This window comes from Mustela nivalis (assembly GCF_964662115.1).
Source record: "Mustela nivalis genome assembly, chromosome: 3".
Taxonomy (NCBI): domain Eukaryota; kingdom Metazoa; phylum Chordata; class Mammalia; order Carnivora; family Mustelidae; genus Mustela; species Mustela nivalis.
In genome coordinates, this window is record NC_139022.1 from 109839651 (window position 1) to 109863596 (window position 23946).

The 23946-nt window shown below is 47.9% G+C and overlaps 1 protein-coding gene across 1 annotated transcript in view; it reads left to right on the forward strand.

Moving 5' to 3' along the window:
- FSTL4 (follistatin like 4) overlaps positions 1–23946 on the forward strand; it is a 404300-nt gene that overhangs the window by 408 nt on the left and 379946 nt on the right. The window contains exon 2 of the mRNA XM_082725661.1: positions 7471–7606. Within this exon, the coding sequence (XP_082581787.1) occupies positions 7481–7606 (126 nt within the window). The 5' untranslated portion in view covers positions 7471–7480. The remainder of the gene's footprint in view (positions 1–7470; positions 7607–23946) is intronic.

Below are 23946 nucleotides of genomic sequence, written 5' to 3' on the forward strand. Positions count from 1 at the left end.
ACTCGGGCTCGCCGGGGCTACCACGGCCCCGGCCAGGACTCCGGGGAAAGGCTGGGGTGCGGAGGCTGGTGGCCGGTCTGCAGTAGGTATAGGAGTGACCCGGACGGCGCGCAGAGCAGAACCGAGCCCGCAGCCCGCGCCAGCTCAGAGACCCCGCAGGCGCTGCTCCCGGTACTCGGGCCCCCGAGCAGCTTCGGAGAGCTAGGCGAGCGGCAGCCCCGCGGCTGGGCTCGGTGCCCTTGGCCCCGGGCTGGGGTGCGGAGCGCGCGTACTCGCTGCCTCCTACCTCCAGCTTTGCGGGGGAAACTTGCATGTCCCCGCTGCAGCCCGAAGGGCCCGCTGCGCCCCGCCTGGCCATCGCTCCCCCGAGGTCCACCGAGTCTGCACGTTGGGGCTCGGCGGAGGCTGAGGAGATGGGACCGGGGCACCACCTCGTTCCCCGAGGCCCGCGGCTCCTGTTCTGTCCAGCTAGTCTCTGTTTCAAGAGAGCGTCCCTGCTGAGGAGTCGCTGGGGAGCAGTTTGTTTGGGGCACGCTCCGGCAGGGAGCTTGGTCCTAAGAGAGCTTGTGCAGTGGGTGATCTCCGCCCCTCTCTGCACCCGCAAAGGAGACCGGTTTCAAGTTTGGGGGGCACTCAGGCGACGCAGACACAGCGCTGAGCTTTGGGCGCTTGTCACCCCGAGTTGGTGGCCGAGCGCTGCGCGAGCCTTAGCGGCCCCCTTGAGCTGACGAAGCGGCGCCTTCGGCGCACTGGCCCACGGCCTGCCACCTGAGGACTTCGGCGCCCGCCACTCTGGCAAGGGCAGAAATCCGCTGCAAGCAGCAGGATCTCTCACAGTGGCCGGGACGTGGCGAGCAGCCTGTGCAGTGCGCCGGCGAGCTCAAGTTCCTGGGGCTCCGGGGAGTCGGGCCCTGCCGGGTCTCCGCCCCCCGCCCTCCGGCGCAGTCCAGCAGACCTCGTTCCGGTAATTGTCGCCGACATTGATGAATCGCGCTGCCGCCGCTCTCCTCCGCTCTCCTCTAGGTGTCGCTTCCTCCGAGGGTTCCCGCGAGTGAAAAACAGCGCCAGTAGCTTTGATGGGTTCCCTTCCTAAATTTATTGCAAGCCTGTGCAAGGGGAATTGTGCCCGAGATAGAAACATTCGTACACATTCTGTGGGCCACGCAGAAAACAATTTCATCAAGAGGCGGCACGGCAGCTCTTAACCAAATGTGCACAGAGAATGGGCCTCCATCACAGTCTCTGAGGCACAGGGAAGAAATTCAGACATTTATCCAAGGTCTAAAGTTATTTTCCCACCACCAGGCTTATGAAAAAGTCGGACTTGACTTTTAGCAGTGTCCTGTCTATGCTGGACTGGGTAGGTTCCTGTGCTTGCCCCTTCTGGCTCCGAGGAAGGCTTTGATGTGGGTGGTGGTTAGGTAGAGGGCTCAGCTGGGGAGTACATGGTCAAGGGACAGAGTGATGGGGCTTCTAGGACACCAGAGTTGCGGCAATCCTAAGGCAGTAGCTCAAACCCAAGCCATGAACTGATGCCCCACAGGGCCCATGCCTGCTTCCCATCTTGGTTTTGTGAGAAGAGGCTGCAGCATTACTACAGCATTTCTCTTCAGACACCCTTAGTTGAATTGGTAGGTTTCTTTCCATCCTAGGAAAACAGACCCTCTCTCCCTCAAGACTTTAGACTGAGCCAAAGGTCATGCAAGATGATAGCCGTCTTCATATATACTGTAATGTGTTAAAGTTGTTCCAGTGGCTTTTTCTAAGACATTGTTTTTACCACCCTCAATTTTCCTTAATCTCAGGAAATCAATTTTTATTCCAGAGAGGGTCCAGCCTATTCCCATGGGCCTTGGGAGAACTTTTATCCCTTCTGCTCTGTCCAGGAGATGGGTGTGTGAGGGGTAGTTTGGATTTTTCTACTTTGACCCATCAGTTGCTCAGGATTCTTCTCTTCATCTCAGAGTTGCATTTTTTTTTTTTAAAGTGATCTTCATGTTGTGATCTTCTGCTGGATTTAGTACCAAAATCCAGAAACAGGTCATTGAATAGTCACAATTTCCCAAATCTTTAATTCCTATTTTCCCTTTGTTGGTATGTTTCTGCAAATTCAACCTTCTTATGTTGCTTATGAGTGGTCAGTTGTGTGCTTACTAACTTGATGAAATTAGGAAATTATTTCACGAGCACATATGTCCTTATACTTTCTTTCTTTTAGTGCATAACACAAAGGATGGGACTTTGGGGAAAATAGAACTCCTGTTGGGAGAATGTGGTACTTAAGCAGTATAAATGTTGAAATGATGAGAGTTCCTGGAACTCACAGGTGTGTTTGTTAAACTTCTTAGTATATAGGAGTGTCATAGATTGATCTATTTTCCACAGACTAATTTAGGCATTCAATTTATCAAATGTTGGAACAATTAACCAAAGATAAAGAGCAGATAATTAATGGAAAGTGCAGTGTAACTTCATTATGGCTTGCTGCAGGGGTAGCCTGATACATTTCCATGCCTAAGTTCCTTGGGTTGGTATCTGAGGGGCTATCTTAGGAAGTTTGAACCCCTTCCTTTTTTCTTAAAACACTTGGATATCAAAACTAGGGTCCTGAGCCTTTCCAAGGAAATTAATTTGTAGCCCTGTGGTGTTAGGTTAGGGTCAATATGGCTTTTTTTTTTTTTTTCCTTTTAACATTGAATAGACATAACAGAGGCTGCAGGATTTTGGTGGTCTCCAGGTGGTTTCCATTTGTTGATTGCCAGCATCCCATGTGCAAAACACAATGAACCTCTAATAATTGGCTAAACATACACTTGGTTAGCTGGAAAGATTGGAAATTGAGGTGCCTCAGGGTCACAAAACTTACTGTTCTCTTTAAGGCTGGGGTGGTATTGCTTGGTTTTACCAAAGCATCTTCATAATTTCTGGTCTTGGTTGTTACAAAGAGAAGCCCTTTCCATGAGGCTAAATTGTAACATCTAATTCGGTAACGTTCCCATATTCTGGGAGAGATGCTGAGAGAGAACTCATGAGTAATGTCTCTGGAAGCTTTCAGGGTCTGAAGTCCCACTGTGCCCAAACAAGGCTGGTTCCCGGAGGAGAAAAGGGAAGTTTGTATTAGAACCACTGCCAGTTTAATGTCCATGCATCTCCCTGGCCTCTGACCCCATTCAGTACAGACCACTTGCATGCTGGTGTGTGTTCTGTGGTGGCAGATTTGGAATCGACCTATTCATGCCTATTTTTCCCTAACCACTTGCCATTCTTATGTCACATTTTTCAATTTCTTGGAAAAGTGAGTCAGTTTTCTGAATGTCACATCTTACAAATTTGTAGTACCTCTATAATTTTAAATACAAGTAATAGCACACGTAGTGGCTTCTAATTATAAAACCAGAAAAATCCTGTGCTTTGCACACAGAGCAGATTCTTGATCTAGTAGGGCCCATCCTCCACTAAGAAAAGCAAAATTAGTCTGATTGAGACAGAATGCCAACATTCCATATGTATTTGTGACAATACAAGAGACCTATATAAGAGACAAAGCCATTGCCTCGGGGTGAGGAGGCCTGATTTCAGTCTAGATCTGGCTCCTGATTTGGCTACCACATGGGGTGAATTCTTTGGCCTTCCAGGCTTCTGTCCTGTCTGTACCACAGCCAACCTAGCTCCTGATTCTTTAGATCATGGGGGAAAGTGAGGCTTGGGTGGAAAACCTCAGGGGAACCAGGTCTTTAATATCAAGTGATTGTGCTTTATGAGTTGTTTGAAAGAAAATGCAGTCCAGCTCTTTTACGAGAACGGTCTCCGATAGATTTATAGCCAGTCTTAGGACTCTAGTATGGATTGAATGAAGCTTATAAACCTAAATTGATCTCAAAAGGAACTCAAGGTTGAAAAAGAGAGTTTGTGATATTATAGATGGTACCTTGCCATTTCTATAATGAGGAGATCCTTGTATTTTCTTCTGTCTGAAGATCAGTTGGGCTCTTTGAAGGTGAGGAGTAATGAATCAACAAATCTCCTTCCCCCAGAGTGACTGTCTTCCTCATGTTGGCACTCCCCCTCAGTTGAGACGCATGCTTGCTGCCCGGCATTCTGTGCATCTCCTACTACATTTCTTCCTGGCTGATAGAGACAGCAGTTCTGAGAGCTGAGGACCGTGTGCCAAGTGGCCCCGTTCCGGGGAGGGATGCAGAGAGGAGCCATGTGGTTCTTTCCTCTTGCTCAGTTCCTCTGGAGGAGTGTGGCTCTTGGCAGCTGTCGGAGGAAAGGAGAGACTCAGGATTTCCTATCTTGCTTGACCTAGGTTTTCCCCATCTTGCTAAGAACAACTGTTGGCTGAAACAAAATACCACAAAGTATTGAGAGGCAGCAGAGGGAGGCTGTGAAGAGCACAGACGTCTTGCACAATCTACCTGCATGGCTTGGCATCCCATCTCTGCCATTTATTTGCCACATGGCTTTGGCAGGGTGCTTAGCCTCTCTGTGGCCTGTCTGCTGTGTCATCTGACTAGGGAATTCTTAATGCCCTCCTCATGGAGTAGGAGTGAGGCGAGTGAGTTAATACCTGCGAAGAGTTTAGAACAGCGCCTGACACACGTTATTGTTACATAAGTGCTAACCAAAGAGATGACTTCTATTTGGCTATTACATACATCATCAAAATCAGTTTCGACCCAATATTAATTCTTTTTTTATGAACTGAGCCGTCATAAAACTTGAGTTGTAAATTTTCAGGCTGTTGCTCCTGTAGATAAAATGAGTTGTCAATCACAGTGAGTATAAAATAACATCGGACAGGCATCCACCGTGCAAATGGAGTCCCATCTGGTGGTGGCCAAGCTGAGCGAAATGTTACAAAGAAGCTGGGAATATTTCAGTCATTGGCCTGGCTCTTGTGTTTCCTTGTCTGTAAATCTTCGGGTAACCTCAGTGTAAACTAGATAAAACCAGACATGAGTCCAGGTGCCATAGGCCTGGAGCCCTTGAAGCAACAACTTGAAACAACTGGTTTAATATCACAGGTCTGGGTATACCTTCTAAAATAGTTTTGCAACTTGCCAAATTAACAATTGAGGTGAACGGATTTTATTTTGATGCTATCCATTAATAATAAAACATCAAACATAATTGGTCTTGGATTACTATGCAAATTGAAAACTAAATAGTCGGTTTTGTGGCTTGAATATTTCTTAACTCCAGAAATTGACATTTGTATATTGAGTCAGTTTTGATTATTTTGCTGTTTTTGGTTTATTCAGGCTTGAAAGCATGATGGGGGAGAAAAGAAGACCTTTTGTACATGTGCTTTCCTTGTGAGTGCTGTTTCATATGGATAAGTAGGGAATACTTCTCAAAAATAAAGTAGGAAAGAGTGTCTTTCTAGTTCTAGCTTAAGCACTGGTGTTTTTTGAAAAGATTTATTTATTTTAGAGAGAGAGCGTATGTGCATGAGCTGGAGGGGCAGAGGAGAGAGAATCTTCAGGAGACTCCAGGTTGAGCATGGAACCTCATACAGGGCTCCATCTCACAACCCAAGGTCATGACCTGAGCTGAAAGCAAGATACCTAGGTGCCCCTCAGTATTGGTATGTTAAAAAAAAATTTTTCCAAAAATCTAGTAAATGCTTTCTGCAGTTCCAGGCACATGGCTCTGCATTCAGAAGACAATAATTTATGGAGAGTAGGGAGTTGCCCTATTTATTTTCAGAAGAACTGGTTGCAGTTTTTACTTTCTTTTAGGTCTGAATTTGATTTTTCTCCACACCCCGCAGTCTGTGTGAAGAACTCACACACTGTGGCCAGAGTTCTGGATCAGGAGTGTGGCTCAGGGACTGCTGGGAATACTTTACTTCTGTTTCAGGTAGCATTGCATGAGGCCATTGCCCTTAGCTCTGCCTTCCTCAGAGTGTGGAGCAGGTGCTGACGGTGACAAGACTGTGACCTTCACACTATGTTTACTGTTCACTCAGACTACTGTCTCAGTCACTCCAGCTTTGCCAACAGATGTCAAAGATGAAGAGACAGATAGAGGAATGGAAGCCTGTGGACTGTTTGTATGACAAGAGACATGTTTTCTTAAAAGACCGTCATGACTTACAACCTTGCCTTTTCAGAGGCCAGTGTTAGATGCCATAACTTTTAGCCCTATTTCTCCTTCATGTGGGCATTTTCTGTCTCAAGTGAGGGATATAAAGCATATCTGGAAAGGCAGCCAAAGGAAGCTGGGAATGTGGTAGGAGTGAATTTGTTTCGTGGTCCAGGGATCAGTGCTAGTGATGGTGGGATACCTCCAACCCTTCTGGTTCGAAGTAGGCATCCCCCACAGCTCTCACCATGGGAGAGAGAGGGCGTGGATTCCTCCACCAGCCTGTAGTATCTGCCAAGCTGCTTCTGTCTGGGATACCTGCCCTGGACCAGTTCAAGGCCAGATCACATGGAATGCTGGCCTCCGAAGCACTCTGTGTTTCCATATTCCCCACCACAATCAGGATGCCGTGTGCACCACATGCAATTAAGCACTAAATTGTGTAATGCTCACAGAAATCAATAAGCCCTCTGGTTTCCTTGAGGACGAGTTGTAAATACTGCACGATGAGTTCTATCTCCCTGGCTGCGTTTCTTGAACAGAGATGCGGAAATCAAGGTTGGAATGTTACAGTAGAAACCTTAAAAAAAAAAATGGTAGGGCTGATTGGACACGTTGACTAGCCTGTGTCCTTGTCCCATTAGCACCTCAGCACGTGATAGGGAGTTGAATATCTGTTGTGGCTGATCCTTAGCTTTTTCATCTGTGTAATTCTTTGGTTACTTTGAATTGCCCATTTCTTCTAGGACTTCAGACCTCTTACCGCATGAGCCCCGGGAACCACCTTAAAGGTTATTGAAATCCCGTTATCCACTGGGTGCTTGACTTCCTCTACACAAAGGAACAGTCTTGAAAGGAAGATTTTGAGCTTTATGCCCTTTTGAATCTTGCTGTCTTATAAACTGAGACATCAGCCACAAACAGGGTACCTTACATTTAACATAACTCCTCATCAGTCTTCACTGATCACTAATTGTATGCCCAGCCCCAGTGCTTTCTGAAGGGTCTGAAGCTTGGCTGTGTGGTTATGGAACAGAAGTGACACAGCTGCTCCCCACTCGTTGGTTCTTTTAGATGGAGTGGTAGCTGCCATGTTGGGTGGCTTTCCACACCATTGTATGCATAGAGTTGTTAACTCTGTGTCTGACACTGACTTCTTTGACCCTCACCACAATCCTATGAAATACATATTATGGAACCCTTTTTAGAGGTGAATAAACTAAGGCTCAGAAGTACTTCTCCAAAGTAGGGCAGAAGGGCTGGTGGTAGGATTTAAACTTTGGTGTGTCTGATTCTGGAGTACAAGCTCTACCTACCCACCCTGTGACGTGCTAATGTTTTGCAATATTTAATTCTGAACATCTGTCATTTTCTCAACAGACTCCACGAAATGAAACCGGGATGCTTATGGCTGCATCTCGTGCTGCTTGGGGCCTCCCTGCCAGCTGCGCTGGGATGGATGGACCCAGGACCCAGCAGAGGCCTGAACATGGGTGTGGGTGACCCACAGATGGAGGTATGGTCACATAACACCTGCTAGGATGCTTAGAAACTTTCTGCTTTTCCATGCCAGTGTATCTGATTTCTTCTCTACCTTTGGTTTATATCAGTTAGATTTCAGTGTGAGTTAAAATTGTTCCCTCTTTTTGATAGGGGACAGAAGGACACAGCATGCATTGGTCTGGACAGGAGGTTTTATGTCATGCTGTAAGTGATAGTCTAAAATCTCTGCAATGCTGAAAACGTATTCCAAAACCAGGCTTTAGTTGTATGGTTTGTCTTCCGCAAAGAGCCTCAAGAGAATGGCCTTTTTGTATATTTAATAAAACTCTGAAAATGCAGACTCAATGGTAGAGCACACCCATGTGAATTAATGAAGTCTTTTAATTACAAAATGTGTTTTAAAAGAGAGAGACTCCTTTTCACGTAGACAGATAAAAAACACCAGGCTGAGAAAGAACTGGCAAGTAGGGTTCCTAAGGGAGCCTGTCTTAATGAACAGATAAGAATGATTAATGGCATGTTAGGTATATATAAATGCTTCTAAAGTGCTTGAAAAACTTATTCTCAAATGCCTCCCCAGAGAGTCTCGATACACTGCTAATTGCTCAGCGAACTTGGTCTTAAGTACCGGAGAGGATTCATAAGCTGCACCCTCGCCCTGCTCAGGTAGTAGGCCTAAGGAATTTGGGGCTTGTGGAGGGGTGCAGTTTCTCTGCAGAAATTGCTTTGTGTGTGCCAGACCCTAAGAAATGACTACACCCTTTTTCATCAAAGCTACCTGGGATTTTCTTTATGACATGGTAAATGCAAATTCTTGCCAAAGAGCTTCTCAGGCCATTTCAGCTCCCATTGCCTTCCTGGTGCACGCCCGCCTCTTGTCTCTGTGCTTGTTTCCCGTCCTTTGGAATGAGATAGAAAAATTACCTCCCAAAGTCAACATCACCAGAGAGTGAATAAAGACACACAGTGTGTGGATGGTAGGATTAATGCATTATTTGATCAAAAGACACGATGTCTTTCTCATTATTACTTAATCGTAATGCAATCCCAGACCTACAGACCTTAATCTCTGGGGAGCTTCAGAAGTCTTTGAATGCCCACGTTTGCTGCTGAGGTTCACGTGGCTTCCTTTTGTGGTGAGCAGGTGATTGAAGAGCGTCACTCTCTCTCCCATCACAGTCCGTGAAGGACACGACTTAATGGTCTTTTGAAAGAGCCTGGAGGCTGACTCACTAGCCAGCACAGCATTTCCCATATGGGATGGCTTAATCATTACACTCATATCCATACAGAGGGAAAATGATCCTACAAATATATTGTTGAACATTTAATAGCAAAGCAAACAGCAAACACATAGATAAGCTTTTTTAGTCTTCTTACTATTGGGGCTCATTGGCCCACTCTTTTAAATTGCCTACTTCAATTAAAGGAGTCAAACCAATTAAGGTAGGATTTAGCTGGAGGTAAAGTGAAGGTAAGTTAATATCAACCTAGGGCATCTTTATCTTGGCTGTTAACAGCCTAACACCAAGAAAGAACAGATAGTGCTCATTCCGAGGCAGGGAAGCTTTCTGTTGGTTAGTTTTGGGGTGTTGTTTTTCTTGCCGCATCAGGGTAGAACCCAGGAGATGAAGCCCTCTCCCATTTCCAGGCCTTGTGCTGTTTCGGGAAAAGGAAATGATACCTGTATGGACTCCAAACGCAGGAACAGCTGCCTTATCAATCCAGTTCGTGGCTGTGCATTGCATTTTTGCAAAGTGTAATAACTTGTACTCATAGAGTCTGTTTTTATCAATGATGAAATGAGAAGATGGCCATTTGGATGGGCCTAGGATATAGGACAGCCTCAGCAAAGTTCCGATAGAGCAGGACATGGATATGGAACTGATGTGTGCTGATTCTGACCGTGCTCTGTGCATGGCCTCTCCATGCCATTCCTCACTAGCATCACGTGTTGGATTCTGTCCCTTCATCCCACATACGGACTCCTCTCCTCCAGGGCTTAGCTCTGGTTCTCATCTTTTCTCTGGAACCTTCTTTGAGCACACTTTGGTCAAATTTGATGTCATGTTCTGAACTAGTCCTTTTTATTTTTTAAATACATATTTTTTATGTTAGCAGATGAAGGAAGCCAATTTTATGTATGTTTCCCTTCCTTACAATGTCTAATAATTTTCAGAGCACAGTAGAGACTCATTATGTTTTTGAGCTGATTGGTATTCAACATTTAGTATTAGTGGTGAAGTCACTCCAGTGTTGTCAGACTTTAGTGTAGACAGTCCGTAATTTCTGCGTATGGCAGTCTGACCTGTGCGGCAGGTGCATGACCAGTGGGGACATGAATGGTTCCCCAGCCAAGCTGTAGGCAGCTTACTGGCCAGGCTTGTCACTCATCAACATCCAGGTATTTCTCCTTCAAACTGTAGCTATTAATATGTCCATAACTGACTGTCCAGACTATTCTAAACTCCTCTAGAAGTTTCCTCAGACAGTCTTACTTTCCGGAACAATCATAGCCAACCGAGTTTCCTGTAACTCCATAAATTAATCAGGACCTAAATGGTAAAACGTTTCTGTGTGTGTTTTCTTCCTGCTAATACTACTTTGCAAAAACATTCATTGACTTCAGATTTTTAAAGTACTTGGAAAGCATTAATAAGATTTGACTTCCCTTTAAAGTTATTACACCAATTACTTGAGCATCCTAAGGGTAAATAAGGATGAAATGACCAGAGCATGTGTGCGTTCACTCATTTGTAAAGCAATGATAGCGTATGTAAGTTTTGTTAAATTATTGTTTTATGTACAAAGACCGCAGTTGAAATAGCTTCAAGGAGTTTATCGTTTTACAAATGTAGATGAAACGAAGTGGAGCTGGGTGGAGTGCCTCTTTAATAAGAACTGAGTGGCAGACTGTGGCCTAGAATACTAATGAAATTCTGAATTCAGAGGAAACAATTCTGAGAGATACAACTCAACAAAATTCTAAAATAATTAAAATTTCCCCCTTTCCCCTATTCTCTGGCCAAGATAAATGTAGTACTAAAATCAGTATTGGTAGAATTTTTTATTTGCAGAGAATAGGAAAGTGAGAGAGGTCAGACCCAGGAACCCACCTTCTTCTGAGGGGCGGACATTTGTGGGAGGGTTCTCCCTGCCTTTCAGCCCTCACTGCTGTGTTCCCACTGTTCGCTGGGATCTCGGATTGGATGGTGGCCTTATGTGTCCTTCATATATCCTGCTGTACCTTCTCCACATTGCTCTGACCCAGAGTTACTAGTCCTGTACTAAATATGCCTCAGTGCTTACAGACCAGGGAAGGGCTATGATGTCAGACACCCAGTGTTTTCAATGTGTGCAGTCTCTGAGAGGGTAGTTTTTGAGGAATAAATGTTTCTGGTGGTCTCAGTAATCAGGGTGGTCACCCACTTCCCTAACCCCAGGAGAGTCAGCCTAAGAAAGCACCTACCGTCCTTTTGCCCTTCTGCACGTATTAGTCCTAGATGCCACTGACTGTGCCCAGGGGTGCCCCCGTTCCTGGGTGGGGGTGTCTCCTAAGGCAGAAACCTGGAGTGCTCCGGCTTCCTTTTACATTTGTTGGGCATTGAGGAGATTGGAGGCTGCTAAGACTGGGCACTAATTTTTTAAAAATAGTTCTTTTCTTGAGTTAGTGTTGTTACTGTTACGTAGTTGACTGATTTTAAGACAACGCTCTTCTAGTTATGGTCTCCTCCCCATCCCCAACCCATGCTCCACTCTTCTGACTGGTGATGGAGAGAGTAGCTGATCTTCTTGTGGGCTTTGAGGCATCCATTATTCACCTCTCCTTCCTCTTGCCCCTCTGTCTGTGGGTGTGGGAACACCACCTCCCTTCTCCCTGCAAACAGATGGGGTCCGGGCTGGTATTTTCTGAACTTCATCTGTAGACCTATGTGCATGTCTTATGGATGTTTTCTTTGGAGTCCCCATTCCTAGACACTCAACGGTACCAACTCTGACATTTAACTGGCTTGCCTCAGTGAGCTGTCCCAGCAAAGGGCCTGAGTGGGCCTTCCCTGGGGCATGACTGCGAGCTACACCCCTCTTGGAGGATCCAGGACCTCTGTACATCTGTAGACCTGGCATGGGGAGGGAGGGGGAGGCGGCTTCTTTTCTGATTCTGGAATATTCGGGCATAGCTGCTACTGACAATTCTCCATCAGAGGTGTGGATTTTTAGTTTCTCAGCCTCAGGTTGGGAGAAATGAGGAATAAAACCTCTTATCTGCTGATGTGTGAGTAAATCCGTAGTATTCTTGGTGAAAGATGGTGATGAGTACTGCAAGTTCCTAGGGGCACTGGAGGAGCTAGTTCTTACCTCTGGAGTTAGTGCACGCTGTGCCCTACACCAGCCTCTCTTGAATTTCAGTGTGCTTGCAAAGAGCAGGGGGGTCCTGTTAAAATGCCGATGCAGTAGAGCTGGAGGGGATGGTCCGGAGAGTCTGCCTTTCTCATGAGCTCCAGGGGATGCTGATACTTCTGGTCCCAGGGGACACTGGACACAAAGGCCATAGAGGAGTCCCCTCGACCCTGCCTGCGTACATCCCAGAAGGAGATTCCGTTTGGTGATGAAACCCAGCTTTTTTATTTGTTTTTGTTTTTTAGCTTTTGTCAATGTGACAAGGCTGCCTGTAGTCAGTAAAAGGAGCTGAATGTACAGGGTGCCGTTCTGCTGGGGGATAGCTTCACACTGGGTGGGCTTGCAGGCAGGTGGGCGAGGGAAGCGGGAAGGGAAGTAAAGTAGCCTGGCTTTCAGAGTCTTTTTCACCTATTTTGAAGCAAGCAAGTGGACAGACAAGCTTGGCTCTCTGTGTGTAGGGTTCCTCACTGTTTGGGTGCAGGCGATTTAAATCCTGAGGGTCCGCCCACACTCTCGTGCTCCCACCTGTCACTGTCTCTCTGTCACTCATACTGGTGTCCTGCCCAGTTCCTGTTCCCAGAGCCCAGCCGGACTTTTCTGGGGATGCATCTTCTTGGCTGTTGTCGTGTTTGAGGGTCTTGTTTTTGTGTTTACCCTCAGACAGGGGAAGTTGCTGTCTTTGTCTTCGTGTCAGAGGTTTTTCCTCTCTAACTTCTCCCGGCAAGCTGCCCACCATGTACTGGTTAGTGCGCTGTGGGCCCCTGGCGTAGTTTGAGATCGTAGTTAATAGAGTTTTAATTGGCTCTGAAAAGTTCTGTGACCCAGGAAAATGAACATTTATGAGTTCACAGAAAGCCATTATTCTTCTTCCTCTTAATTTAGCATTTACTCATCTACTTTTTTTAAATGCCTCTGCTATTAAAATAATCTATGCTTCTGTAGGAAACTTTCCACCCTTATAATCAGGACATCAGGCCATGCATTGTAAATGGGGCTCTGATTTCCATTTTTCGGGGAGTTGGCAGCATCAAATCTTCCAGGCCCCAATCATCTGCTTGATTTATTCTCTATGACTTGTGGGTTATCTCTCTTGTTTACCATTTAGAGAGAAGTAAATGTCATGATGGTGTCAGATGGACTCTAACAGGCTCTCTGTGAGTGGGTTCTGCTCTTCTGTCCTGCCAAGCCAGGGCCGTTGTCCTTCTGCTTCCATCCACTGTGGTTGCTACTGTGAGTCTCCTGGGCCTTGTCTTGTCTACAGCCACTGGGAAGATGGAGGGCCCTGGTCTCAGAAACAGAGGGGATAGGATAAGATGGGCCCTCTACTCCAAGCAAGTAGCACCTGAGCTGACAGCAGCTACTCAGGTACACTGGTGTGGGGAGGAAGAAGTCTGCCCCTCTGGCCAAGAAGCCACCTGTCCATATGGCCTTGCTTCTCATATACTTGCTTTTTGACCTTAGGGCTTCCCTTGAGTCCAGAGACATGGGCCAAGAGAAACCTGTCTCTTTCCTCCTGAACCTGGTCCCAAGAAGAAGTTTTTTAAAAAGTAAAACCTGGGTATTCTCCTTTAATACATGGTCTTGGTCTCCAACCCCTGGAGACCAGCAGTTCATAGCTCCATGCTGTGCTTGGCTGGGGCAAAGACTATCATGAAATTCAGAAAATAAAATTAACTTCACTTTAGTTTAATTTCAAAGTCTGTTTCCCTGACAGCATTTCTGAGCTTATTAGGGAGTGGTGATGCTGGACCCAGGTGTGAATGGACCCTTGCAGGGTGGAGACGGGAAGGGAATTCTCATGGGGGCCTGTGGGGAAAGGGCAGCTTGTGATTTAACTGAGGCTTCCTCCTCTCCTCCCAGAGATGGTGTCGTACTGTGATGTTTTGGAGGAAGAGGCTCCTGAGGGAAGGATCTGTCATAGTGAGGTCAGACAGAAGTAGAGGGGGCCGTTGGGGATGGAAGGGGAAGGTGGAGGCAGAGAGCTCTGAAGTATGTACATCTGGTCAGTAAGTGAATAGAAGTGCCCAGCTCTGGCGCTTGAGAAGGGAGAGACCTCTGGCATGTCCCAAATGCTAGTAATCCACCTGTTTCATGGATCATGTCTCTGCAGTCCAGAATAAAGCCCATTAGTCCTTTGACCCACTTCCAAGACTTGGAAGATGCTCCACTGGGGAGACCAAAGTAGAGCCCCATGAGCCCTGTAGAACCCTTCTCACTCAGAAGTGCAGGCTGCCCAAGGCAGCTTACTTCTGGATGAGAACACAGGATCTCATGTGGGTTCTGTGTTCCAGGTCCAGCCTGGCACAAACAAGCTCTGGGGACCTGAGACACTCCCTGCTCCTCTCTGGCCTCTGTTTACTCCTATGGAAGGTGAGAGGGTAGCCAGGATGCCACCTCAGATTGCCTTCAGGTTCTCTCCCCAGCTTAATTCTATGGCTGCTGAGTGTGCCCTTTCATACCGCGTTGTGAACATTTGAAATGTTATTTCTTGGTTCTTCTAAGGCCCTCCAACACATGTGAAATCGGAAGGTTTGGCCCATCCTGTGTGCCTCAAGTCACCTTGCATGTTCCCCTTTGGGAAGAGATAGCAGGGAGGAGTTCTCTGTCACTTGACTGGGGATGGGGGTGACCCTTTGGGGTCTATTTGACCACCATTGTTCTCCTGTCCTCTGTGCAGACCTTAGTTCAAAGAAGGCTTTATTGGAGCACCTGGTTGGCTCAACTGTTAAGCGACTGCCTTTGGCTCAGGTCGTGATCCCAGAGTCCTGGGATTGAGCCCCGCATTGGTCTCCCTGCTCAGTGGGGAGCCTGCTTCTCCCTCTCCCACGCCCCCTGCTTGTGCGCGCTCGCTGTCTCTCTCTCTCTCTCTGACAAATAAATAAATAAGATCTTTTAAAAAACAAAAAAGCAAAGAAGGCTTTATTGCAGTGTGTGCTGATGGCACAGACTCGGGCACCCTTTGGGTGTCTGCAAGAGGAGGAGAAAGTCTTGAGAATACTGGGATGGAGAGGAACTTGAGTGGACTGTCCTCTTCATTGTGTAACAGGGACTAAATCTGTGCAGTGTGCTGGGAGTGCACCCAAAGGAGTGGCTCCTAGGCTTTTTGATCTCCCAGAGCAGAAAAATGAAAAATTTTTTTTAAAGATAAAGGTACTACCTAGAATTCCCGGTACCTCCTTATTTATGTTTTTATTTATTCTTTTTTTTTTTTTAATTTATGAAAGAAATGAAAGGCCATACTGCCAGAACCAAGGGTGGTGTGTCCCACAAGGGCCACCCACTGGCACATTCTGCATTGCCCGTGTGGATGCGTTGTCTGAAGACCTGTCACAGTGCACCTGTGGCTCACAGAAATGTTGATCTAAGACCATTGTGAATGGAGGCCCACAGACGCACATGGTGGTATGGCCTGGAACTTTGCAGTGAGCAGAAGCCCAAGCCACACTGAGATACCAGGTCCCCAGATGCAGGTCTGGTGTTGTGCTCTGTGGTATCTGTCTGAATTTCAAGTCTGGAAAGACATAGCTCCAAGTTAGGGAAGATGGATGCTCCTCCCACAAAGAGGCCCTTGTGCCTTCCACATAGGTGGGAGAGTCCACCTGCACGTGGGTGTTCAGTGTCCCATCCACATACTTCTCTCTGTTGAAGTGACAGGTATGTCTGGGTTGTAAAGGAAGAGTGGGGTATGGGTTTCTTGTTCATGGTTCTTTAAGCTTCTTCAGCTCTTGAAAAATGGCACACCACTGTTATTTAGTTGATGGTGTCTTCTAATAAGAGGCAGTTTTTTTTCACTCTTACTAGAGGTGGACTGGAGAATGGACAATGAGTGGCCTGTGGGATTCAGTTATTCCCTTAATCAAAGAGTGCATTTCACCTCAACTGCACATAGGGAGGGATGAAGACAAGTTGGTGCTGGTGGGAGGCTGGTGTTGGCCAGCAGGGAACCACCTGAGAGATCATTTGCTTCCCTCGATCTGTAGGATATTCCAAGAAGGTTCCTTTGTAATTGTTTAATGGTTCGTTTGAAGACCTAGTCCTTGGTTTTCACCTCTCTTCGCTGTTCCAAGAAGGTGTTGAGTTCATGTTGAAATCTTTCTGGATTTTTTTCTTGACACTAGTCTGGATAATTGGAATAAAAACTTGTTTAAGCTGTTGTGTTATTCACATCTTGCTCTCTAAATAAAACAGAGCACTTTTCCCATTTATTTCTAGCCTCGCATTTCTGGAGGTTTTAGCTGGAAAACAAAGGTTGTCTCTGTAACTTTTGTTAAAATACTGTACAGTTTAAGTTTTTAGTTATTCTGGGTCTAGGCTCAGAGAGAAAGTGTGTGTGTGGGCATGTATATATTTTTTGGAGTTGAGAAGGGCAGCCGTTGGCCCTATTTCTCACAGAAGTCTTTTCCAGAGAACACCACTGATCACCGTGAGCCTCTCATGGAGTCTAGTGGCTTCAGAAACCACTTCTGCTGACCACCTACTCATCTGTGAGGGTATTGGCAGCCTGGTCCAGCAGCAGACCCACTGCCAACTTAACAGGCTGAGGTTCAGCCCCATTCAGGGTCCTAGGCCTCTGAGGCATGGCTTGCTTCTCTGACCATACCTCTCTCCCTGCTCAGGCTGAGTCCTCCTCTGAGCTCCTGGTAGCTTGGCTGCCTGTGGGGCGAGCTCCTGCAGTAGGCAGCTCTCTGGGCTCTGAGGAGAAATGGCTGCCATCCTCCCTGCGCAGGGAGGGTATGCTCTAGCTTTCTCCTTTCTCCTCTCTCCTCTAGCATAGTTAATGTTCCAAAACCCAATAGTTGGTGTTTTCCTGCTGAGGCTGAATCACTAGCTCCAGCTGGCACCTCGGCGCTCTGCTCCTGAAGTATCTCTGTTCCTACCTTTGTGTCAGGGGTCCCTCACATCAGAAGGCCCAGTGCCTCCAATCTGCTTTTCCCCAGCTCAGTAGCTAAGGAAAGTCACTTAGTCTCCTGGACCTTCAGGTTAGCAGTGAGGAAAATGTAGGCAATAATAGGACTAGTTTCAGAGTTGTCATGATTGGGGGTACATGTACTATGTGGCATTGAACTTGGCAGTTAGAGTGGTGGTTTGTGTCCCACTAAGCACCCATCAGGAGGGCTGTGTACCTCTTCTTCTCTGTGGCCTGCATGACGCTCTCTGCTGCAGTACCTACCACTCAGACCTTCAGTGGGTTCTCTTTCTGGTGGATGTTAAGTGCCCTTGGGTCTTGATCCCTGGGACCCCCAGTGGCCAGGGCATCCTGGAGCACAGTAGCAGGCTCAGATGTTTTAAGGGAGTGAATGGGTCCGTGATCTCTTACACATTTTGGCATCATATAGGGATTTGGACAAGGTGACTTGACTTTCTAGGACTCATTACAGAAGAAGCCCCAAGAAAGACCTGACTGTCTTCAGTTTCCATTTAGAGTAGACTCTCGTCCCAATTTCCGATATCCTCATTGAATCAATAGAAGCTTTATAGAGTCCTGTGGGTGCCAGTCAGGGGGTGAAACACCTGACCGGCTCGAGGTCCCTTTCCTGCAGTGTTTGCCAGCATCTGCCTGGCCCAAGCTGTCCTTTCTGCCAAGAAGCCAGCATCAGTGTGATAGGTGCAGCACAACCTTGCCCCACATGGGAGCCCAGAGAATGAAATGTCAACTCCAACAAATGCAGGGTGATCTATTTGTGCTTAGAATTTTCAGGGTTAGCAGAAATCACCTGTGGCTCCAGGGAGGGTTGCTGCCACATGTCCCTACAAAGAGAGGGAGGCATCGAGGGCAGTGGGAATGAACATCTCTTTGGAGGTGTCATTAAATAGATATAAGACTCTAGATGGCTTTTCTTGACACTAGTCTGGACAATTGGAATAAAAACTTGTTTAATCTGTTGTGTCATTCACATCTTGCTCTCTAAATAAAACAGAGCACTTTTCCCATTTATTTCTAGCTTCGCATTTAAAACATGCTCTTCCTCTATAGGAGGACCTCAGGCTTCTGTGGTTCTGCTGCTGCCGCATTTTGTGCATCCATTGCAGTGAAATAGGCTTTGATGTGGGCACACTGGGAGGTATCAAATGGGAGAGGCCTGCCAGGCAGATGTTCTAATTGGAGTGCTTCTAGAATATGCCCCATCCTCCTTCTCGTCCTTTACTCTCTTCTGTTTGGTTGTTACATATGCTCTTGGTTTCCTTTTTAGCATTTGTCTGTGAAGAATGAGATTCTCTGCCTCATGCTTGCGTGTCCATCTCCTGCCAGTATAGCTTTGGAGGATGTCTTTGTGTCCCAAAACATGACTTCCCACTTGAAGGAATGCTTCTCAGGACACTCTGTAGATACCCAGTGTGGGTCTCTGCATCCTGGGCTGTCTGGGTCCCCTGGGATATCTGGTGGTTTTCAGTCTCAGGAACCTGGTATTCATTGAGAACCTGTGGTCAGGTTCTCTTCAGCAAACTGTGGTCAGGTTGCTGAAGAGAGATGGCATCTGTGAGTCTGAGGGCTGGGGATTGCTGGGGGTCGGAGCCGTTGACTGTTGCTGAACAGGAGCTGCATCAGCAGGGGGAATTCAACACCTATGTCAGATGCTTGATTTTTTTTTTTAAATATTTTATTTATTTGACAGAGATCACAAATGGACAGAGAGGCAAACAGAGAGAGAGAGGAGGAAGCAGGCTCCCTGTGGAGCAGAGAGCCCGATGTGGGACTCGATCCCAGGACCCTGAGATCATGACCTGAGCTGAAGGCAGAGGTTTAACCCCCTGAGCCACCCAGGTGCCCCAGATGCTTGATCTTTTATTACCTCTGTGTGGTGGTTAAGCTAATTTCTCAACTGTAGCCTAAAGGAAATGAGGTACATTTGTGGAGTAGTAAAGGAGAAGGTAGCTCCTGCCTTCCCTAGTCCCATTCCTTCATTCCTGACCCCAGCCAGAGCAGGATGCTTGTTCTCAGAGTCCCTATGCCTCTCACCTGAAGATATGTGACTGATGGCAGATCTAGTGTCACAGGTACATCCTGGCCCATGACTTGAGGCTCCTGAGCCATCAGAGGGTGGACTGGAGGTTAGAAGCAGCTGGAGTGTCCGTGTCCTCCATGTTGATTGGATGTAGCAGTGACTGCAGTAGCCCCATGGGGTCCAGGGCTCAGAATTTCCACCAGAGCACCCCCAACCCCACAAGGTTTCAGAACTTGTTCACCAGAACAAGGCTCTGTACCCTCTCCGAAGATGATGACCATGTCCTTCTTGTTGGCTCAGTGCCTCCTGGATCCACTGCCCCCCCCCACCAGAGGAGGAGGCTGGCTGTAGGGTGGGGTAGCCCCTCATGGAGCTCGAGGCATCACAGCAGTAATGTTCCCACCCTGGAGCCTGAACTGTTCTACTGGAAGGTTCCACTCTAGCATTAGAGCCCTGCCTTGAGCTACATGTCCATCCTTGTCCAACAAGTAGCACCAATTGGTTGATTTTTAGTAATGAAAACCCTTCTGTGGCCATGCGGACTAGAACAAAATTATCTGTGACTTGTTATACATTCTAGATGAATATGTATAACAAAATTTAAACCTAATCTCATTCAAAGTGACTTTTTTCTTAGTTACAAGAAAAGATGGTTATAAACTGAGTTCTACAGGAAATTCCTCTCCGTGGGCTGATGTCTCACCGTGGGATCTTGAGAAAGGAGAAAGAATAACCACAAAGAGGACTTGAGGAATTCACCTGTGTACTCACAGTATGCTGAGCAGTTAGTGCAGAACAAGTCCAGGTGTGTTAGCAGTGTGGGCCAAACCCTGGGGGACATGGCAGTCATGAGCGGAGGTGGGGAAGGACCTTGTGGAGGTGGAGAGCCTTGGAGAGGCTGCTGGAGATGTGTGTGGGTGGAGTACTTATGTATGTCAGGAGGAGGAATCCTTGAGTGTAGATTGGGCCTTGGAATAGGACCCTGTCTGGTGGGAAGGAAGAGAGAAGAGATGTGGGGGTGGATATCCAGGCCCTCGTCAGAGTGATTGATCAGGGGCTCTTCGAATGCCAGGAGAGGACTCACATTCCACTGTGCTCACGTCCAGTAAAGGGTTATCCTGGGACCCTCAAGATGTCCTGGAATGTACTACCAGCTGCCTGTCATCTTGCTACTTCCAGCCATATCTTCTCCCTTCTCCCACTTCTGTTGATCTCTTCCCTCTCTGTCCTTGGGGTGGGGAGTGGGTGCTGGCCATTCCATGGAGCTGCAAATCCCTTTCTGTGGCCCTCACCCTGGCCCGGCTCCCACACAAACCTCCAGCTCCAGGGCCTGGGACCGCTCAGTCGAGGGAAAAAGTCTCTGAGAACCTGGTTGTCTCCACTTAGAGAAGCCAGGGGACAAGTGCCCCCGCCATGGGAGGGGATATTTGGGAGCTCTGAGCAGGAGTATAGAGGCAGGCCTGGGATGCTCTACTGAAAGAGTGGGAAGGCAGGTTGAAGTGAGGGTAGAAGTGGTGAGGCCGAGGGGCCTGCCTCCATCCTCTCAGCGCTCTGAGCAATGGGAGCTGAGATTTTCAGAAGTATAGGGAATTTATGAGTTGAGCTTTCCAATCTTGAATGCCAGAAGGGAAGCACGAAGGCCTGGCACATGGTCTTAATTCTTTACTCTTATGCTCTCTAACCACTTTGTTCTGTCTGACTCATTGGTACCCTCCCTCCACCCTCGGTACACCAACCTGGTCTGTGTGCTCAGGGTGGCTCGGAAGCCCAGCCTACCCATCTTTAGGTGATCCCAGCTATCAGCCTCTCCAGAAGGCCTGACCTCCAACGGCTGACTCACATCTTACCAGGCACCACCCCTACCCTCCTCTCCCTCCCGAGTCCCATGTGTATACCTTGCCTGCCAGGGTGACTGAACAGAAGCAGGCTTGGATGGGGCTTGGAGGTGGCCCTGTGACTCCAGAGTCACGTCCCCTGTGGCTGCAGGAACCTCCTTAGTTCAGGTGCTTTGAGGTTTAGCTGGAATTGTTTTGGGGAAGAAAGGGCTCCATGGGGAGAAAGTCATAGCTTTTCAAGAAGTCTCTTCTAAGAGACTCGCTGCCCTGTGGAATCTAGGGAGCGACATCACAACAGAGCTGTTGTGGAATAATTAGGCCAGTCATCATGGAAGACAAGACACGATAAGTGATCTTCCCAGCTGTGGCGCTGAGCTTTGCTCCCAGCCAGGTGTGAAGTCTTGTTGCATTAGGAGCTTTTTTTTTTTTTTTCAGTGATGTTTGTTTCTGTATAACCAAGCATTATGGAATGTTAGGGAATGAGAGACACCTCAACAGTTGGGGATGACAGAGCAAGGGGCCTCTGGAAGTCTGAATGACCCTTGTTATCCATTCCTTACAGGAAAAAAGAGATTCTTGGTAGGAATTCTGACTCCTGATACAGAATTTTTTGAATTCCATAGCTGTTAGTGATGATAACATTAATAAACAGCTACCATTTTGTCAAAGCTTTAAGCGGATTACTTCACTGACTTAGATTCTTTGAGGTCCTGTTCACTTGGTTATTTTAAAGATCTGGAAACAGGCTTCAGGATGGTAGGTGAGCTGCTTAAGGTCTTTTGAATATTACACAGTGGAGCTGGGGTTTGCAACTGGCCTTTTGACTGTGCCAGTTGCCCTCTTAATCACAAGCCTGTGTTATTACCACCCCTCCACACATATTTTTGAGGCTAAGAAAAGGACATTTGATGACACTGGGCTCTGAAAGCCAAAGCAGACCCTATCACATCAGATAACGCATCTCCACCTCCCAGAGGATGGCAGAGCTTGAGGTGGCCACTGGGGATTGGGCTGTGGGCAGTTTCTTGACATTCCCTATGGGGAGTGACAGAGCATGTCCTGTCCCTACTCATTCCCTGTGTCCCCAGCATGTGCACCTGTTTCTTCCCTTCTCCTGTGGTGGGAATGGGCCCACAGGAAAGCCATGGAGGCTAGTAGAGTGAACATGTCTTTGACTGTTACCTTCCAGTTCCAAAAGGGGGTCCGGTGGGACTTTGTAACCATATGCACATTCATAATGTGTCCCTCAGCATCTGCCCCCATGTGGGGCAGGGCCTGAGCAGACCCATGGCTGGGCTTGTGCTTACAGAGTGGTGGGTGTTTAGACTCTGGGCAGAGACCTTAGCATGATGATGTGTGGTGGTCTCTGTTTCTGCTTCTAAGAATTGGCCTTAGGAGGTTGCCAAGGGTCAAGGAAAACAGTCTCCCTTCCAAAAGCTGGGCTCTGTGACCTAAGTGAGGAGGTGGGACTCCCTGCTGTGGTAACCAAAGTGGTTACTCTTAGAACCAGCTCCTGGTTCCAGCCAGAGGCAAGTGCTGTACCTGCTGTGGAGGGGCTGTCATGAAAGAAGGCCCTGTCCTTCCCAGAGGTCGGGCAGCCCCAGGCACATGGGACATGGAACTTGGTCAAGCTGTAGTGGTGGGCGATGGTTCTTCAGAAGTATGTCTCCCTCAGCTAGGTGGGTGTGTATACTGCTGGAGCTCACCGCCCCTGCCCTGTGGGACAGCTGTGGCTGGCCAGTGGTCGGGGCTGCCTGGGAGTGAGAAGGGAAGCTCAGCTCTCTAGGCTGGGCAGGTTACATTACGCAGATACCAAGGGAGGAATCCTGGCATTTATTTGTGCTGGGGCCGCTGGGCAACCCAGAGTCTGAGAGAAAGTCAGGCATGACAGCCTGGAGTGGGTCTAAGAAGATGTGGGAGGAGACCACTATGGCCAAGTGCTGATAGTCTACAGGTGACACTATACCAACCCCTGGAGCCCTCCTACCACTCCATCCATCCTCATCATTGCACACCTGCCTGGGTGAACTCCAAGCATCTCCCTAGCTCCTGAGAACTTGCTGAGCATTCCGGGCACTATATTGAGGGCCAGGGCACAGGGAAACCTGACATACCCAGGCTGCTGTCTGTGGGTGGACATTGGTGAGTTAGGGCAGCCACTGGACATGGAGTGCTCTCGGCTTCCCTCCTCTCTCACTTCGCATCACTGTCTCCTAGCCACCACCCCGAGTCTCCTCTTAAAGCCAAGGAAACCGAGGCTCCCAAAGGCCAGCACCTTGTAGCCTCTTGCTCTGTGGGCCAGGGGTCCTCATGGCTGCACAGAGCCAGCTCACGCTCTCCAGGCAAGCCAGAGCATTCTGTCCTTCTCTGGAGAGGCCACACATTGCCCAGTACTAAGACTTCCCTCTTCTGCCTGCCACCCAGTGGCTGCTGAGACCTGCTGAGACCTGGGTAATTAGGTGGCATCACTTCCTGTGGAAACAGGACAACCTGCTTGGGCCATTTTCCTGGCTTTACTAAGTCTTGCTGGGAAGGAGAAACTGGTGCCATTGTTTACATTTGGTGTGCCAGTGACACCGTGTCTCTGGGGAGGCCATGCTAGCACTGGGGAAGCCATGCTTGGCCCAGCATCACCAAAAGTAGCAGTGACCTGGGAAGTGTCAGCCTAAGTGGGGCGAGAGAGTGTATAAGGGATTTAGTCTGCCCAGTGGTTCCCAAACATGTCCTCATGTAGGGATCACCTGGATAGTTCCCCAAAAATACTGATACCTGTGTCCAAGCCCTAGAGATTGTCCTTCCAGTGGTCCGGGATACAGCCCAGGCTCTGGATTGTGTAAAGATCCCTATTTGGGAACCCCTGGGCTTGCCTGTGGAAGAAAGGCAGACAGAACAACTGCTTTTCCCCTCATTGTCCTCCTAAGCCTCTGTTCTTCAGGGGAAAAGAAGAGGCTAAATCTTTCATGTGCCTTTGCTCTAAGCCAGTGTGAGTATCAGGCTGGCCTGGCTCCTGGGCTAGTAGACACTAGGCAGGTGTTTCTGCGGCTGAGGAGGGATGAGCAGTGTTGTTGGCTCACCCCTGTTCTTTCCTCATAAGCATGTCATGGAAACTGCCCTGAATGTCCTCCCACAGCTGAGCAAACTGAAGCTCACAGAGCAGGGCAAGGATGGGGAAGAGA